Below are 14,463 nucleotides of genomic sequence, written 5' to 3'. Positions count from 1 at the left end.
GCCACCGATCTGGCTCTCTGATTGCCACCGCACAGGGGTTGCATTGGAGGAGGAGCGAAGAAAGGAATTAAGTTCGAGCCGGCGCTTTGACAACCGGAGACTCGCAGGAAGAGGGGTGAGGGGGGCGGCGTGTACACCCAGCGGCAAACGATGGGGGCAGAAGCGCGCGCAGCAAGCGGACAACACGATAAAGGGAGGAGGGAACAGATAGCAGCGACTGACTGATGCCGCTGACGCCGATAGTGAGTCAACCCCAGCTGCGGAGTTGGTTTCAGGGACAACGCCGCCGATGCCTACACAAACAATATGATACCCTCGCTTCCGCAGCGCTAAGAACCAGGTCTAGCCGTGGGAAGGTGGTCACGTATTCGTCGACGTGCCGGGGCCTACGTGAAATAACCAGCGCGTCGGCAACTGAAGAGCACCCTATCCGCCACACAAGAAAAGGGGGGGGGGAGGGGGGACCCTTTCCTCCTCTTTCTGCATGGCGGCGACGGTGTTCTATGCAGTCACGTTATCTTGACTCTCTAGCGGCGTCAGCGGCATCCAGCGGTATCAGTCGGTCGCTGCTAGCGCTGGGGGGATGAAAGGGGGGCGGAGCTGGTTACGAGGCCGACGACAACGCCGACGACGACGCGAAACCCAGGAACGGACGCCAAAGAGCTGCGCTCTAAAAAGGAAAAGGTAGAGCGCTCGAATACGGGGCCATCGTTCGCAATGTCGTCTGCCTCTGCACATGCAAGAAAACACATCTATGTTATGCGGAAACCCAAACACAGACCCTTTTTGCAGCTGCCGTTTTTTTTTGGTACGCACGCCACGAAAAGTGCCGACCAACTAGAGGCTAACAGCGTCGCTGTAAAAAAATTGTAATTCCCGGGATCATCGGGCAGTCCAGTGAGTCTCTCTATATAACAGTCATCTTGAATGCGCGTGGTGAAGTCACCATGCTTGACACTGCGACTACGAAAGATGCACAGTTATGTATACATTCACAATAAATCTCGAAAGCCGTAATCGTGTTTACCTGTATGTAAGGTGTATTCAAATTTAACGGGAGATACAGTAAGATCGCCTATGGCATGTAGCAGAATTTTGCTCCGCAAGCGGGAGTATATTCCTGTAGGGAGGCATTATTTTCTAGGTGAGTTGAATTATATAATCGAATGAATAATGAGATTTTGCTAGTACACTTTCAAGCTCATTACTTTACCGCTGATGAAGCAACCTTAAGATATTTAGCCGTGGAGTTCGCTACCAACTGTACGCCTTTCATATATAAATTTTGAGGGTGACACCAATTTTGAGATATGCGCCTTCAAGATGTGCGATGAGACTTATTCCGTTCCCAATTATTCTTAGCTCTATTGCACAAAAATGTCTTGTGTAAGGAGTAAGTGAAGTTTTTATTAAAGGGTTAGTGGCGACTATCTCAAAACTTGTGGTAATTTGAACATTCGTTGCAAGTTAATGTGCCATGAGAAGTCACTCATTTCAATTTGTTAATTGCAATATGGGCCTTAAATTGAACATGGAAAAGTTCGATAATGAAATAATTAATCAGTTATGCAGTTTTATTTCTTGTGCAAGTGATATCTGCCTAGTTTGGTAGTGCAGCTCTAAAAGTAGAAATTCTTGCCTTTCTATTGAAATTATATATATATATATATATATATATATATATATATATATATATATATATATATATATATATATGCCGTGAGGAAGGAACAGAAGTAGAACTTCACTATCGTGCAGTTTCCGCGGGTTTAAATGAAGGTAAAAACGCAGTTGTACTGCGACAAAGGAGCTTATCTTATGCTGGCACTGCCTTGCCTATTTAGAATACGGATGTCATAGCAAGTGCATTAGAAACTGCTGTTCGTGGTTCAATGGACAACGAGGCGAATTTGGCGGATAGGACAAGAAACGCGCGATATGAGCAGCTAGCATCCCTAGCAGCCGAACAGTGCAAACAAGGTGGTTTTGTGGGGGATGACTAACAATATTTCACTTTTGCGAATGCGAAACTGCGCAGAAAACAACCAGGGACATGCAGGAGCCTCGCATTATTAGTCGAATGCCCTACACGTGTTCGTGCTTCCTTTTTTTTTGTGAGAACAAATAGGTGTTGTTGGAATGCGACCTGTATTAGCCACCATTCTTCCCGGGTCACCTTCGCGCGCTTACAGCAGACAACCTACCTACAGCAGACGACGTGCGGGTCCCTCCTTCGTCTCGTGCATGAGCTTTACACGCGATATTACGGCTGCGGTGAATACACTCCTGGAGCGTGCATACAATTGCTATCTCAAAAATAAAATAATAAACAAATGCTGAGGCTCCTTCCCGTCGCGTTTCTCTGGAGTTGCGAATCGTTCGCAACACACTGAAACAAGGGCCGCCTTTAGACCTCCTTTCTTAGGCCTTCCCGATCGGTCCGAAGCTGGTTTTCAACTCAAGCACGAAAATAGCTGTGTATACGTAAATGCAACAGATGCATGTCGCATCCAACGTAAGCAAGGCAATCCACTCCTAACGTGCATCGCACCAAATGCACCATAAAGGGGACATTTGGAATGGAAAGTGCACATTTCAGCGTCACATTTATTATAAGCGTACCGTATCAGGAATTATGAGAATGCATTCACTGCGGAATGACAACTCGCCGAGGAACCGGTGGTGGCCACTGTGGCTCTGTGAGAAATAGAAACAAGCACGGGGGCTGACGGAGCAGTCCACACGTGATTAATTTTCACTTGTGGGTACATTTCATGTGTTTAAACAGTGTTTCCTTTATCAATAACGAAACATGAACATCGGCGAGTTAAGGGTAACCTTGTCGTTAACTTTTTAATAACGGCACATATATATATATATATATATATATATATATATATATAATATTGTTATTTTCTATTTAAATGTGCAAAAGACTTGAGAATAAGCATAAACAATGCAAGGCAAAATATTTTGCGGGAAAGTTTTCAGCTATAGAGGAAAACTCTAGACAGGAAACTAGCATGGGGTTTTCCTCACACATCCTACGACTTTGTTTGGAATTTGTGCAGCCAAGTCTCGTCATATGTGAACCATGGCTATATGTTTCACCTGCTTCACATGATGTATCTGACCTCACTACAGCCGGATATCTTGCGTCGGCCTGTCTCGTTTGACCGCACGTTCAGAAGAAAACGAGTAATTTAAAGAACTTCTACCTCGCCCCGTGTTCACGATCTCGCCCTGTGATGCTTAAGGCCTGTCATTCAGTGACGGCCGAAGACATTTAGCCGAAATCATTGTACTTAATCCTAAAATTCAGCAAGAAATATTGTCGGGTATGTTATCTGTAGGCAGCGTACGAGAAAACATGCGATACTATATTGTAAAAGAAGATGGGGTCATGCTCGGCTACCACTGGAAACGCCGGACACTGTGGCAAATTTTAATACTCTGTGAAAGTGCTGCACGTTTGCACAACATAAATCACGTGAATATTTGACAATTCGGGCCAATTATTGAGAACCTGAAGAATGTAGCAGACAAGCTGCCTGTATGCTCGGTCCATTTCCCAACACTTCAGCAAAAATAGGCTCATCGGAAGGGAGAGCTCTAACTTACAAATATGACAGCGGGTGACGTTAGCTTCCTGAACAGCAAAACGCGCATTCATGTACGCGGTGGTGAAGGGGTAATACGCGATAGGGTAAGTTAATAGGACGCGGAAATAATACGCAGTTAATCAGACGGAAATAATAAGAAGAATAAGAATGGGCTGGGGTGCGTTTGGCAGGCATTCTTAGATCATGAACAGCAGGTTGCCATTCTCCCTCAAGAGAAAAGTATATTGCTACGGAACAGCCGCCACAGTGTGGCTGCACTGAGGAGAAGGAAGACGACGTGGCCACCGCTTGATATAGCGTCGCCATCATTGCCACCGCTTGTCTACGTGTAAATATATTGTAAACTCGTACGTCAGCTACACGTAACATTAATTTGGTGGAGGTGGACGTTCCCCGTACCCGTCATGGAGCTTCGCAGCGGTCGCAACGGCGACAGTGCAACTTCGGCTCCTGCTGGCGGCCCTTCCTCTACGCAACCGTCTCCGCCTGCAGCCCCGACCTACGTCGCCATTTCCCCACCTCGAGATCCTGGTGTTTTCAACGGAGTCGGCAGTCCTGATGTTGACGACTGGCTCCGCTTATACGAACGTGTCAGCACCAGTCACAGGTGGGATTCGACTATTATGCTCGCGAACGTTGTTTTCTACCTCGACGGAGCTCCACTTGCATGGTTCCAGACTCACGAAGAGGAGATCTCGAGCTGGGATCTCTTCAAAGAGACGCTCCGCGACCTTTTTGGCAATCCCTTCGGTCGTCAAGTCAATGCCAAGAAAGCCCTAGCCACACGTGTACAGACGTCGACCGAGTCCTACGTGTCCTACATTCTCGACGTCTTGGCCCTTTGTGCCAAGGCTGACCCGACCATGTCTGAGGACGATAAGGTAAATCACGTCCTCAAAGGGATTGCTGACGACGCCTTCAATTTACTGGTGTTTACCAACGTCACCAGCATCGATACGATCCTCAAGGAGTGCCGCCGTCTTGAGCATGCTAAAAGCCGCCGGTTATCCCAGCACATCACGCGACTTCCCAACACAGCTGCTACGTCATCCTGTGACGACCTCTTCCACCAGCCGTCGCGATGTGACCACTTGACCCGCATTGTTCGTCGTGAGGTCGAAGCGGCACAACCGGCGGCCCCTTCATTTCCGTCACCTGATCATTCTCCGGTGGCAATCTCCTTGATCCAGGCCATCGTCCGTCAAGAGTTATCCAACGTCGGCCTGCACTCCATTCGTTCCGCATGCTCGGAACCTCTCTCTCCACGCACGGCCCCACCGCGCCCTTCTTACTCTTATGGACAGCGCAACCCCTCCGAATGGCGAACCGTGGACGACAAGCCGATCTGTTTTAACTGCCGACGCATTGGCCATGTCGCTCGCCATTGCCGCAGCCGCTGGACTTCCCCCACACGCTATTCTCCTAATTACCACCCTCGCCCCTCTAGTGCGTCCTTTTCCTTCGCCCCTTCTATGCCCACCCCATCATCTGACCCTGCGACGCCTTTGACACGACCCCGCTACTCCCGCTCGCCTTCTCCCTCCCGTCGTCAATCTCGCTCGCCCCCGTCTCGCCGTGCTCCTTCTCCGACCTACTCGCCGCACCCCCGCCCGGAAAACTAGACAGCGCAGCTTCTGGAGGTGAAGCTGCAAAGACGACATTGGCTCAAAATCCTCGCTTCACATTACCGACGAACAAGAATCTTTTGGACGTTCTCGTCGACAATGTTCCTGTGTGCGCGTTGATTGACACCGGGGCGCATGTGTCCATTATGAGTGCTGCTCTTCGCCGTCGGCTCAAGAAAGTTCTGACGCCTGCCCCGAACCGATTTGTACAAGTCGCCGACGGAGGGACTGTCGCTATTGTTGGCATGTGCTCTGCCCGACTCACCATTGCTGAGAGACACACCGTCGTTCTCTTCACCGTCATCGAGCATTGCCCTCACGAACTCATTCTCGGTCTGGATTTTCTTGCCCATCATTCTGCCCTCATTGACTGTTCGGCCGGCTCACTTCGCCTTGACTTGCCTCTTCTTGCCGACCCTGTGGACCCGCCTCCCAGCCATCTGAGCTGCATCGATTTTATTCGCCTACCACCTCACTCTATGACACACGTAGACTTGTTGTCCTCACCAGCTGTACCTGACGGCAATTACGTGGCCGCACCAATTCCGGCCGTTATGCTTACACATGGTGTTATCGTGCCGCACACTGTGCTGAAAATTACTGGTAACCGCACCTGCCTTCCACTCGTCAATTTTGCGCTAACCGCGCAAGTTCTGCCTCAGGGGATCTCCTTGGCTATAATTCGCGCTTTGCAGGATGATGAGGTCGAGCCATTCACAGTGGAAGATCGTTACAGCTCAGCCCATACCGTGACGTCATCGCACAGTACTGACGTCGACATGAAGAAGATGGTCTCCTCTGACCTTACACCTGCTCAAGCTGCAGCCCTTTGCCGCGTTCTTGAAGGCTATCGCGACATTTTTGACTTTGACAACCGACCCTTAGGTCAAACGTCCGTCGTGACCCATCGCATAAACACTGGCGATGCGAACCCTATTCACCGTCGTCCATATCGTGTTTCTGCGTCAGAACGAGCTGTTATCCAACAGGAAGTCAAAAAGATGCTTGCAAAGGACATTATCGAGCCTTCCTGTAGTCCCTGGGCTTCTCCCGTCGTACTTGTCAAAAAGAAGGATGGAACGTGGCGTTTTTGTGTAGATTATCGCCACCTGAACAAAATCACAAAAAAGGACGTGTACCCTTTGCCACGTATTGATGACGCTCTAGACTGCCTGTACGGTGCCACTTATTTTTCTTCTATCGACTTACGGTCCGGATACTGGCAGATATCCGTCGACGACATGGACAGAGAGAAGACTGCATTTGTTACCCCTGACGGCCTTTATCAGTTCAAGGTGATGCCTTTCGGTCTCTGTAACGCGCCCGCCACCTTCGAACGAATGATGGACTCTTTGCTTCAGGGGTTCAAGTGGTCCACCTGTTTGTGCTATCTGGACGACGTCATCGTTTACTCACCCACATTTGACACGCATCTAGACCGCCTTTCAGCGATTCTTGACGTGTTCCGCCGCGCCGGTCTCCAGTTGAACTCGTCAAAATGTCACTTCGCTCGCCGCCAAATCACCGTCCTTGGACACCTCGTGGACGCCAGAGGCGTGCGACCTGACCCGGACAAGATTCGCGCCGTTACGAACTTTCCTGTTCCGAAGTCTACCAAGGACGTTCGTAGTTTCGTAGGGCTGTGCTCATATTTCCGACGCTTTGTGAAGGATTTTGCGACCATCGCCCGTCCCCTTACCGACCTCTTGAAGAAAGACGCCCTATTTTCTTGGGGACCTGACCATGCCGCATCTTTTTCGCAGCTCACTACTCTCCTTACCACGCCTCCAATTCTGGCCCATTTTGACCCGTCTGCTTCAACGGAAGTTAGAACTGATGCCAGTGGTCACGGCATAGGAGCAGTATTAGCACAACACCAGCGTGGACATGATCGCGTTATAGCCTATGCCAGCCGACTTCTCTCACCCGCCGAGCGCAATTATTCAATCACAGAGCGCGAGTGCCTCGCTCTTGTGTGGGCTGTTGCCAAGTTTCGCCCATACTTGTACGGACGCCCCTTCTGTGTCATCACTGATCACCACGCTCTCTGCTGGCTATCCTCGCTCAAGGACCCCACGGGACGACTCGCTCGCTGGGCGTTACGCCTGCAAGAATATACCTTCTCCGTGGTATACAAGACGGGACGCTTGCACCAGGATGCGGATTGTTTGTCCCGCTACCCCGTCGACGACCCGGCTGATGCGGACACCATCACTTGCGTTTTCTCTGTGTCCAAGTTGCTCGAAATCGGCAATGAGCAACGCCGCGATCCTTCCTTACGCGCCCTCATCGACCATCTGGAGTCAACGCCTGGCGACGCCTCTCTCCGGATGTTTCTCCTTAAGGAAGGGACACTATACCGCCGCAATCTCGATCCACACGGCCGTGACCTTCTGCTCGTAATTCCATCCCACTTGCGGTCGACTGTCCTCAAACAACTTCACGACGCTCCCGTGGCTGGACACTTGGGCGTCTCGCGCACATACGACCGTGTACGCCGTCGCTTCTTTTGGCCGGGTCTCGCTCGCTCCGTGCGGCGCTACGTTGCCGCTTGTGAGCCCTGTCAGCGCCGGAAGAAGCCCTCCACACCTCCAGCTGGATGTCTTCAGCCGATCGACATCCCACCGGAACCCTTTTTCCGTGTTGGTCTAGACCTTCTTGGACCGTTCCCTCTCTCGGGCTCCGGAAATAAATGGGTCGCCGTCGCTACTGATTATGCTACGCGGTACGCAATCACCAGAGCCCTCCCGACAAGTTGTGCTACTGACGTTGCCGACTTTCTTCTGTATGACATCATTTTAGTGCACGGTGCCCCGCGCCAATTACTCACTGACCGTGGCCGCAGCTTTCTGTCGGCAGTCGTCGAGGACATCCTCCGCTCCTGCTCGACTAAGCACAAGTTCAGCACGTCCTACCACCCACAGACCAACGGCCTCACGGAGCGCCTCAACCGGACCATCACCGACATGCTATCCAAGTACGTCGCGACCGACCACCACGACTGGGATCTTCACTTACCATATGTGACGTTCGCGTATAATTCATCGCGTCACGACACCGCCGGCTATTCACCATTCTACCTCCTATATGGCCGAGAACCCGCGTTGCCCTTGGACACATTGTTGCCCTCGGCCACACGTTCAGCCACTGAATACGCCCGTGACGCGATCGCACACGCCGACCACGCGCGCCAGCTCGCCCGCACCCGTCTCGAGGCCTCGCAGGAGCATCAGAGACGCCTCTACGATTGCCACCATCGCGACGTACAATTTACTCCGGGTTCTCTGGTGCTTCTCTGGTCCCCCATTCGACGTGTGGGCCTTTCCGAAAAGCTGCTGTCCCGCTACACTGGCCCATACCGTGTGGTGCGACAAGTGACCGATGTCACGTATGAAGTCATCCCCGCCAGCCTCTCAGCGTCATCGTCGGCTGCAAGTGACATCGTTCACGTGGCGAGACTAAAGCCATATCACGCACCTTTCGCCGCGGATGTGTAGATTAAGCACCGGGACGGCGCTTCTACTGCCGGGGGTGATGCTACGGAACAGCCGCCACAGTGTGGCTGCACTGAGGAGAAGGAAGACGACGTGGCCACCGCTTGATATAGCGTCGCCATCATTGCCACCGCTTGTCTACGTGTAAATATATTGTCAACTCGTACGTCAGCTACACGTAACATTATAATAGCTGTGTCTTACCAGTACTCACCTACGGGGCAGAAACCTGGAGGCTTACGAAAAGGGTTCTACTCAAATTGAGGACGACGCAACGAGCTATGGAAAGAAGAATGATAGGTGTAACGTTAAGGGATAAGAAAAGAGCAGATTGGGTGAGGGAACAAACGCGAGTTAATGACATCTTAGTTGAAATCAAGAAAAAGAAATGGGCATGGACCGGACATGTAATGAGGAGGGAAGATAACCGATGGTCATTAAGGGTTACGGACTGGATCCCAAGGGAAGGGAAGCGTAGCAGGGGGCGGCAGAAAGTTAGGTGGGCAGATGAGATTAAGAAGTTTGCAGGCATGGCATGGCCACAATTAGTACATGACCGGGGTTGTTGGAGAAATATGGGAGAGGCCTTTGACCTGCAGTGGGCGTAACCAGGCTGATGATGATGATGATGATGATGAATAGGACGCGCTTCTACCGCATCCATGTAAACGCAAATTGTGTTCTAGGTCGTGCGATGGGTGGCGTGCTAGGCTAGGAGAGCGTGCGGAGAGTGCTCGAGTGAGGCTGCGTACGGCTATCCACGCGGCTGAGGAGCGGAGCGCACGCGCGAACCGTGCGGCGTATGCAGCAGGTGATCTTTCGCGGAAGCCAGAGGTGAAAATACGGTAACATTCCAGCGTCACGTGGTCGTGTGCTACGCGGCGCACGGTTCTTCTATGCCGGCGAAAAGTGGATGCTGTACAGCCTAACAACACGGCTCAGCTAGCGTGACCGGCGGCTTCAATGTCGCTCGCAGCGGACGCTTGCGATATCCACCACCCCATCGAAACCTAAAGACAGAAGATGCCGCTGCCTGGCGTAGGCTCCAGACAGGCACTTACACGAACCTACACATATTACACCGGATACACCCCACAGCCTACAGGGACGAATGCCCATGGTGTGGGGCCACACCAACCCTATACCACATTACGTGGGAGTGCACATTACACAACATAGAACACCCAGACACGAACATAACGAGGGAGCAATGGGAGGCACTGCTGTCCAGCTCGGCCCTCGACGACCAGCTCAAGCTGATTAAGAGAGCTGAGAAGATGGCAAGAGCCAGCGGAGCCCTGGACTAAGGGCCCCGACCATTAGCGGTTTTTCTGATTATTCTTTTAATAAAGTTTATCTATCTATCTATCTATCCCATATCTTACGCCGCAGCTGCTATACCACAGTGCATCGCGCGCTAGCTTGGCATAACAGCAGAATTTATTCCGCAGGAGAACGGTACCTAAGTTGCTACGATAGTGGCGTGCGTTTCATGCCTACTAAATGCTGCTAAACTACGGCTTACAATCGCAGCGAGAATGTGGCTGCAAGGTCACGTTCGTGACCTTTAGAAATGCTCAGTTGATCTCCGCGGCTGATTTTAGGCTTAAACACGCACCCGCATCACATAGCATACGGTGACTCGTCCGCCTCAAAGGCAACAAATATTCCAGTTAAGGCGAATGAAATCGCTTTAATGCGCCACACGGCACCATTTTCTGCGCACAAAATGCCCGGTCATACCTAAATAGACCGCGCGAGCGAGAAAACAAACATAAAAAAAGCTAGCGCCAAGTGTATACGATGGCATAAAACACCCAGCGCTCGCTCAAGCTGGTATGCCGACGGCTCACAGATGGCGCCACTGGCAGCGTAACATGGAAACAATGAACAAGGAAAACAATGAACAAGCAGTGGAGATACAGGGCCAGGAAATACCTCGGGTAACAGAATATAAATACTTTTGTATATGACTATAACGAAGGCAATGGATATATGGAAACACAGGAAAAAACAATAACAGTGAAGGGGAAGAGAAACGCAGCCATAATAAAGCACAAAGCGCTATGGGGATTATTACGACTTTGAGGTGGTCCCGTAGCGCTCGTCACCCGTTTCGTGACAGAGCGTTGGTGGCGAAGACTCCGAGTCAGGCGTCGGTGAGAATAACGAAAGGGACTTTATACACTATATACAGGTCATTATACAGGACAAGATCGGATGGGCACTGGGCCGAGAGCTCACAGCAAACGCGACTGTTCCCGCACGGCGACGTCCGGCGAGACTCCAATGCGTGACACATCTCACTCCACTCGAGAGCGGCACTCGGGTCACGGTGGTTCGGTGGATCCGGTTCTCCAGGCGGCGGCGTCGGGGCTTATAAAGCCCCGAGAAACGATTGTCACTCAAACGGCCCAATACAAAGCCAGCACTCGACGGTCGTCCGAGAGGTCCAACCAGCAACCGCGCTGGCCACCCGCTTGAAAGTTGCCGCGCGCGGTGACCTCCAGGGGAAAGGAAATGCGGCGCCGGGCTGTCTAGCACTTTGTTGCACGTTTGGACATGTCGCTTGCCGATGCTTCTCCTCAGGACTCCGCTGCCTGACGGCTCAGCATCTTGACTTGTCAAGGGAGAGTTAGGGCGCTGTGCCTTTCGGCGCAGCCCCGGGTTTGTCCAAAGGGCGTTCGCAGGATAAATTCTGCATCTTGTAGATTCGGAATCCGGGCTGATGGTAATGGCACAACAGGATACAATAGGTACGAGGTGCTTCGAGGTATGTGGAAAGGTGTAATGGTTCCAGGACTTACTTTTGGAAATGCGTTTGTTTGCGTTAAATCAGGGGTACAATCAGGACTTGACGGGAACCAAAGGTCAGTGGGTCGCCTCGCAATGGGCGCTCACGGGAAGACTACAAATGAAGCTTTGCAGGGTGATATGGGCTGGACTAGTTTTGCAGTGAGGGAAGCTCGCAGTAAAATTGAGTATGAAGAACGGCTGAGGAATACGGAAGAAATAAATGGGCTGTGAGAGTGTTCAGGTATCTGTACTGGAAAAACATTGATTCACAGTGGAGGAAAAGAACTAAGAAGTTCATCAGCAAGTATGCGGTCTGTAGGGTGGGCAACACAGCAACAAAGAAGGTCAAGCGTAAAGCCAGAGTGGCTGAAATAATCTCATGGGTGGCGGCAATGGAAAATAAACCTGCCATGAGTAACTACTTATGAGGAAAAAACGAAGTCAGGAAAGAAACAATTTATGATAACTCAAAGGGAAGCTCATTGATTTTCTACGAGAGATAGGGATGCCTTAAAACACGCACCTATAAAGCGAGATATGAGAAGGAAGAAGAAGCATGTGCGGGCTGTGGTAAAGCTAGGGAAACTATGGAGCATGTTTTATTAGAATGTGAAGACGTCTACCTAGCGGTCGAGTTAGGCACTACTGGCCTTCTTGAAACCCTTGGGTTTAGGGGGAGCAGTGGAAAAATAAACATGTCCGCAATAGGCATTAGTAACAGGCGATTGAAGGATTGGTGGAAGAACAGGGCAACGACAAAAAACTGAGGCGTACAAAGGCACAGTTCGCAATAGGGGATAATAAAATTTGGGTGTGGTGGTTCATAGTGTTTTTTTCCTTTTTTATTGTTTAACCTAGGTAGGACCTTAGGCATTATATTAGCAAGAGATTGGTGGCGAAACCCACCGCCCCGTTCCAGAGGTGACGCTCATAACATCCATCCATCCATCCACCCATCCATGGTGGCGCCCATTAAAAAAAAGCATTCATACGCAATTGTGACAGGAAAGAAGAAATGCAGATCAGACGCTCATGTTGGAATCTCCATGAAGCGAAGCATTTGTGAACCGGTAAATAATTAAATGCTGTCAGGCTATATTTCCCTTGAGTACCGTATTTTGAATCATAATGATTAGCGTGCCTGCACGACAAGACGTGGTGGCGCCCACCACGTGAACCACGTCACTGACGAGATGGTCGATGATGCGGTCGCCGGGATTGGCCCGCTTTTTTTGCTTTGCGTCTCCAGTACCTGTGTGCCTCAAGGGTCTGTCAACTTACTCCATAAGAACGCGGGCAAGTACACACGACATACTTCGGGGGAAAGGCACACAAATATTTGCTCATCAAGAAAATTGTGCTCCTGAAGTCCTATAATTTGTCACAGCATGTTTGAGTATCGTTCGTTGTTTCACTGCGCTATACCGTAGCACACAGAGCGGGTCAGCGGCACATGTGTAGGAGTAGTGAAGACTAATCATATCTTCGCTAGTCATATCACCTGTATTCGTTATACGGGTACTATCCAGACACTCGACAAGAGATGGTGGCACCAGCCACAGACAGCAATTTCTCGGAAGATTCGCAAATGAGGCGTCGCTTTTCAATCGCGCAGGACGTGAACCTGTCTCTGCTTCCGTGCGCGCACTGGGGTCCTCGGGAGGCGCTCTACTTCCGCGCCTACCACGAGGCCATCAAGCACTCCGACCTGCCGGCGCAGAAGAAAGTCCACAAGACGGACAGAAAGGAGACTGTGGCCGAGCGCTTCACGCTGTACCTGGTGCGCCACAGCCCCAAGTACATGGGACGCTTCATAAAGGGCACCACCACCTCACCCGCCAAAATATTGTTCACGCGCCGGGTTAGGGACCCCTTCCCCTGCGAGTAGCCGTCGCTCCAGCTGGGGAGGTCGAAAAGCGCCCGAACGCATTTTCTTTCTTTTTCAATAAATGTCGATGTATTTCACACATTGGACAGCATGCTGGCATTTGTTGTGGTGCAGCCTTTGTTGCCAGCCAAGGCACCAGGACGTCGTGTGAATGAGTTACCGCTTTTCCCTATATGGCCAACTTCCTTACCCTTCGGTTTGCCGATAGTAAAGAATCGGCGTCGCAATCGCAACAATTTCATAAACATATGTATCTGTTTGAATAAAACTCTGTGCGCCACTATAGCTACCTGCGCAGCCAGTGCAATTTTCTTAAAACGTGTTCAGAATCGTGGTATATGAGATCGCAAGCATTCCGTTCTTGATTTCGACTCTCCATGGCCACGTGATACTGCACTAGAATGTGGAATGTGTGGCCGTGGCTGGGGGGGGGGGGGGCGCAGCTTGAGAAAGTTACACAGATCCATAGACGGCTGATAGGCAATTTATGAGAGCGTGGCCTTTGGTGAGGCTGAGTGGCCGAATATGTTCCCAGCGACAAATATCTCGGTACGCTTGTATTTCCGCATGTCACGGAAGAGCCATCTATCGCCTGTATGCGTAAAACTACCTTAACGCGCATGCATCTTGTTTTTGTTTAAGACATTCTGCCCGGTTTGAGTTGGTTAGCATTGCTTTTGCTCATGCCTGCAGTGTACAGTGATAAGGTATTTGTTCCAATTATTTTCGTTACTCCTCTTGAAAAAGAAAATGAAACTCGGGTTAGCAATACCCAGTTTTGTGTACTATGGTAGGACTATTGAGAAAGTTGCTGATGCGATGTTCTTTTTTACAAAGTGCTGTACTAAATTGCTTTAAATATAAAGTTTAGAATTGTTATTCTAAGCAATTGATTATCGCCTATAAGCCTGTCCGCATGCTTCACGCAACAGAGTTTTTAGTTCAAGACAGCGTTTCGTTCAACCCCTATTAGTAGAAGATATCGCAAACGTCTAACGTCTTCTGCGCCTGTGGTGTTAAATGACTTGCCTCACGAG

At 50.5% G+C, this 14,463-nt stretch overlaps 1 protein-coding gene across 1 annotated transcript in view; it reads left to right on the top strand.

Annotated features, from left to right (window-relative positions):
- Positions 1 to 13,432, top strand: part of LOC142563393 (sodium-dependent nutrient amino acid transporter 1-like) — a 71,172-nt gene extending 57,740 nt beyond the window's left edge. The window contains exon 9 of the mRNA XM_075673947.1: positions 13,154 to 13,432. Within this exon, the coding sequence (XP_075530062.1) occupies positions 13,154 to 13,426 (273 nt within the window). The 3' untranslated portion in view covers positions 13,427 to 13,432. The remainder of the gene's footprint in view (positions 1 to 13,153) is intronic.
- Positions 13,433 to 14,463: the final 1,031 nt, after the last annotated feature.

This window comes from Dermacentor variabilis, chromosome 11 (assembly GCF_050947875.1).
Source record: "Dermacentor variabilis isolate Ectoservices chromosome 11, ASM5094787v1, whole genome shotgun sequence".
Classification (NCBI taxonomy): domain Eukaryota; kingdom Metazoa; phylum Arthropoda; class Arachnida; order Ixodida; family Ixodidae; genus Dermacentor; species Dermacentor variabilis.
This window is presented reverse-complemented; position numbering and strand designations above follow the sequence as displayed.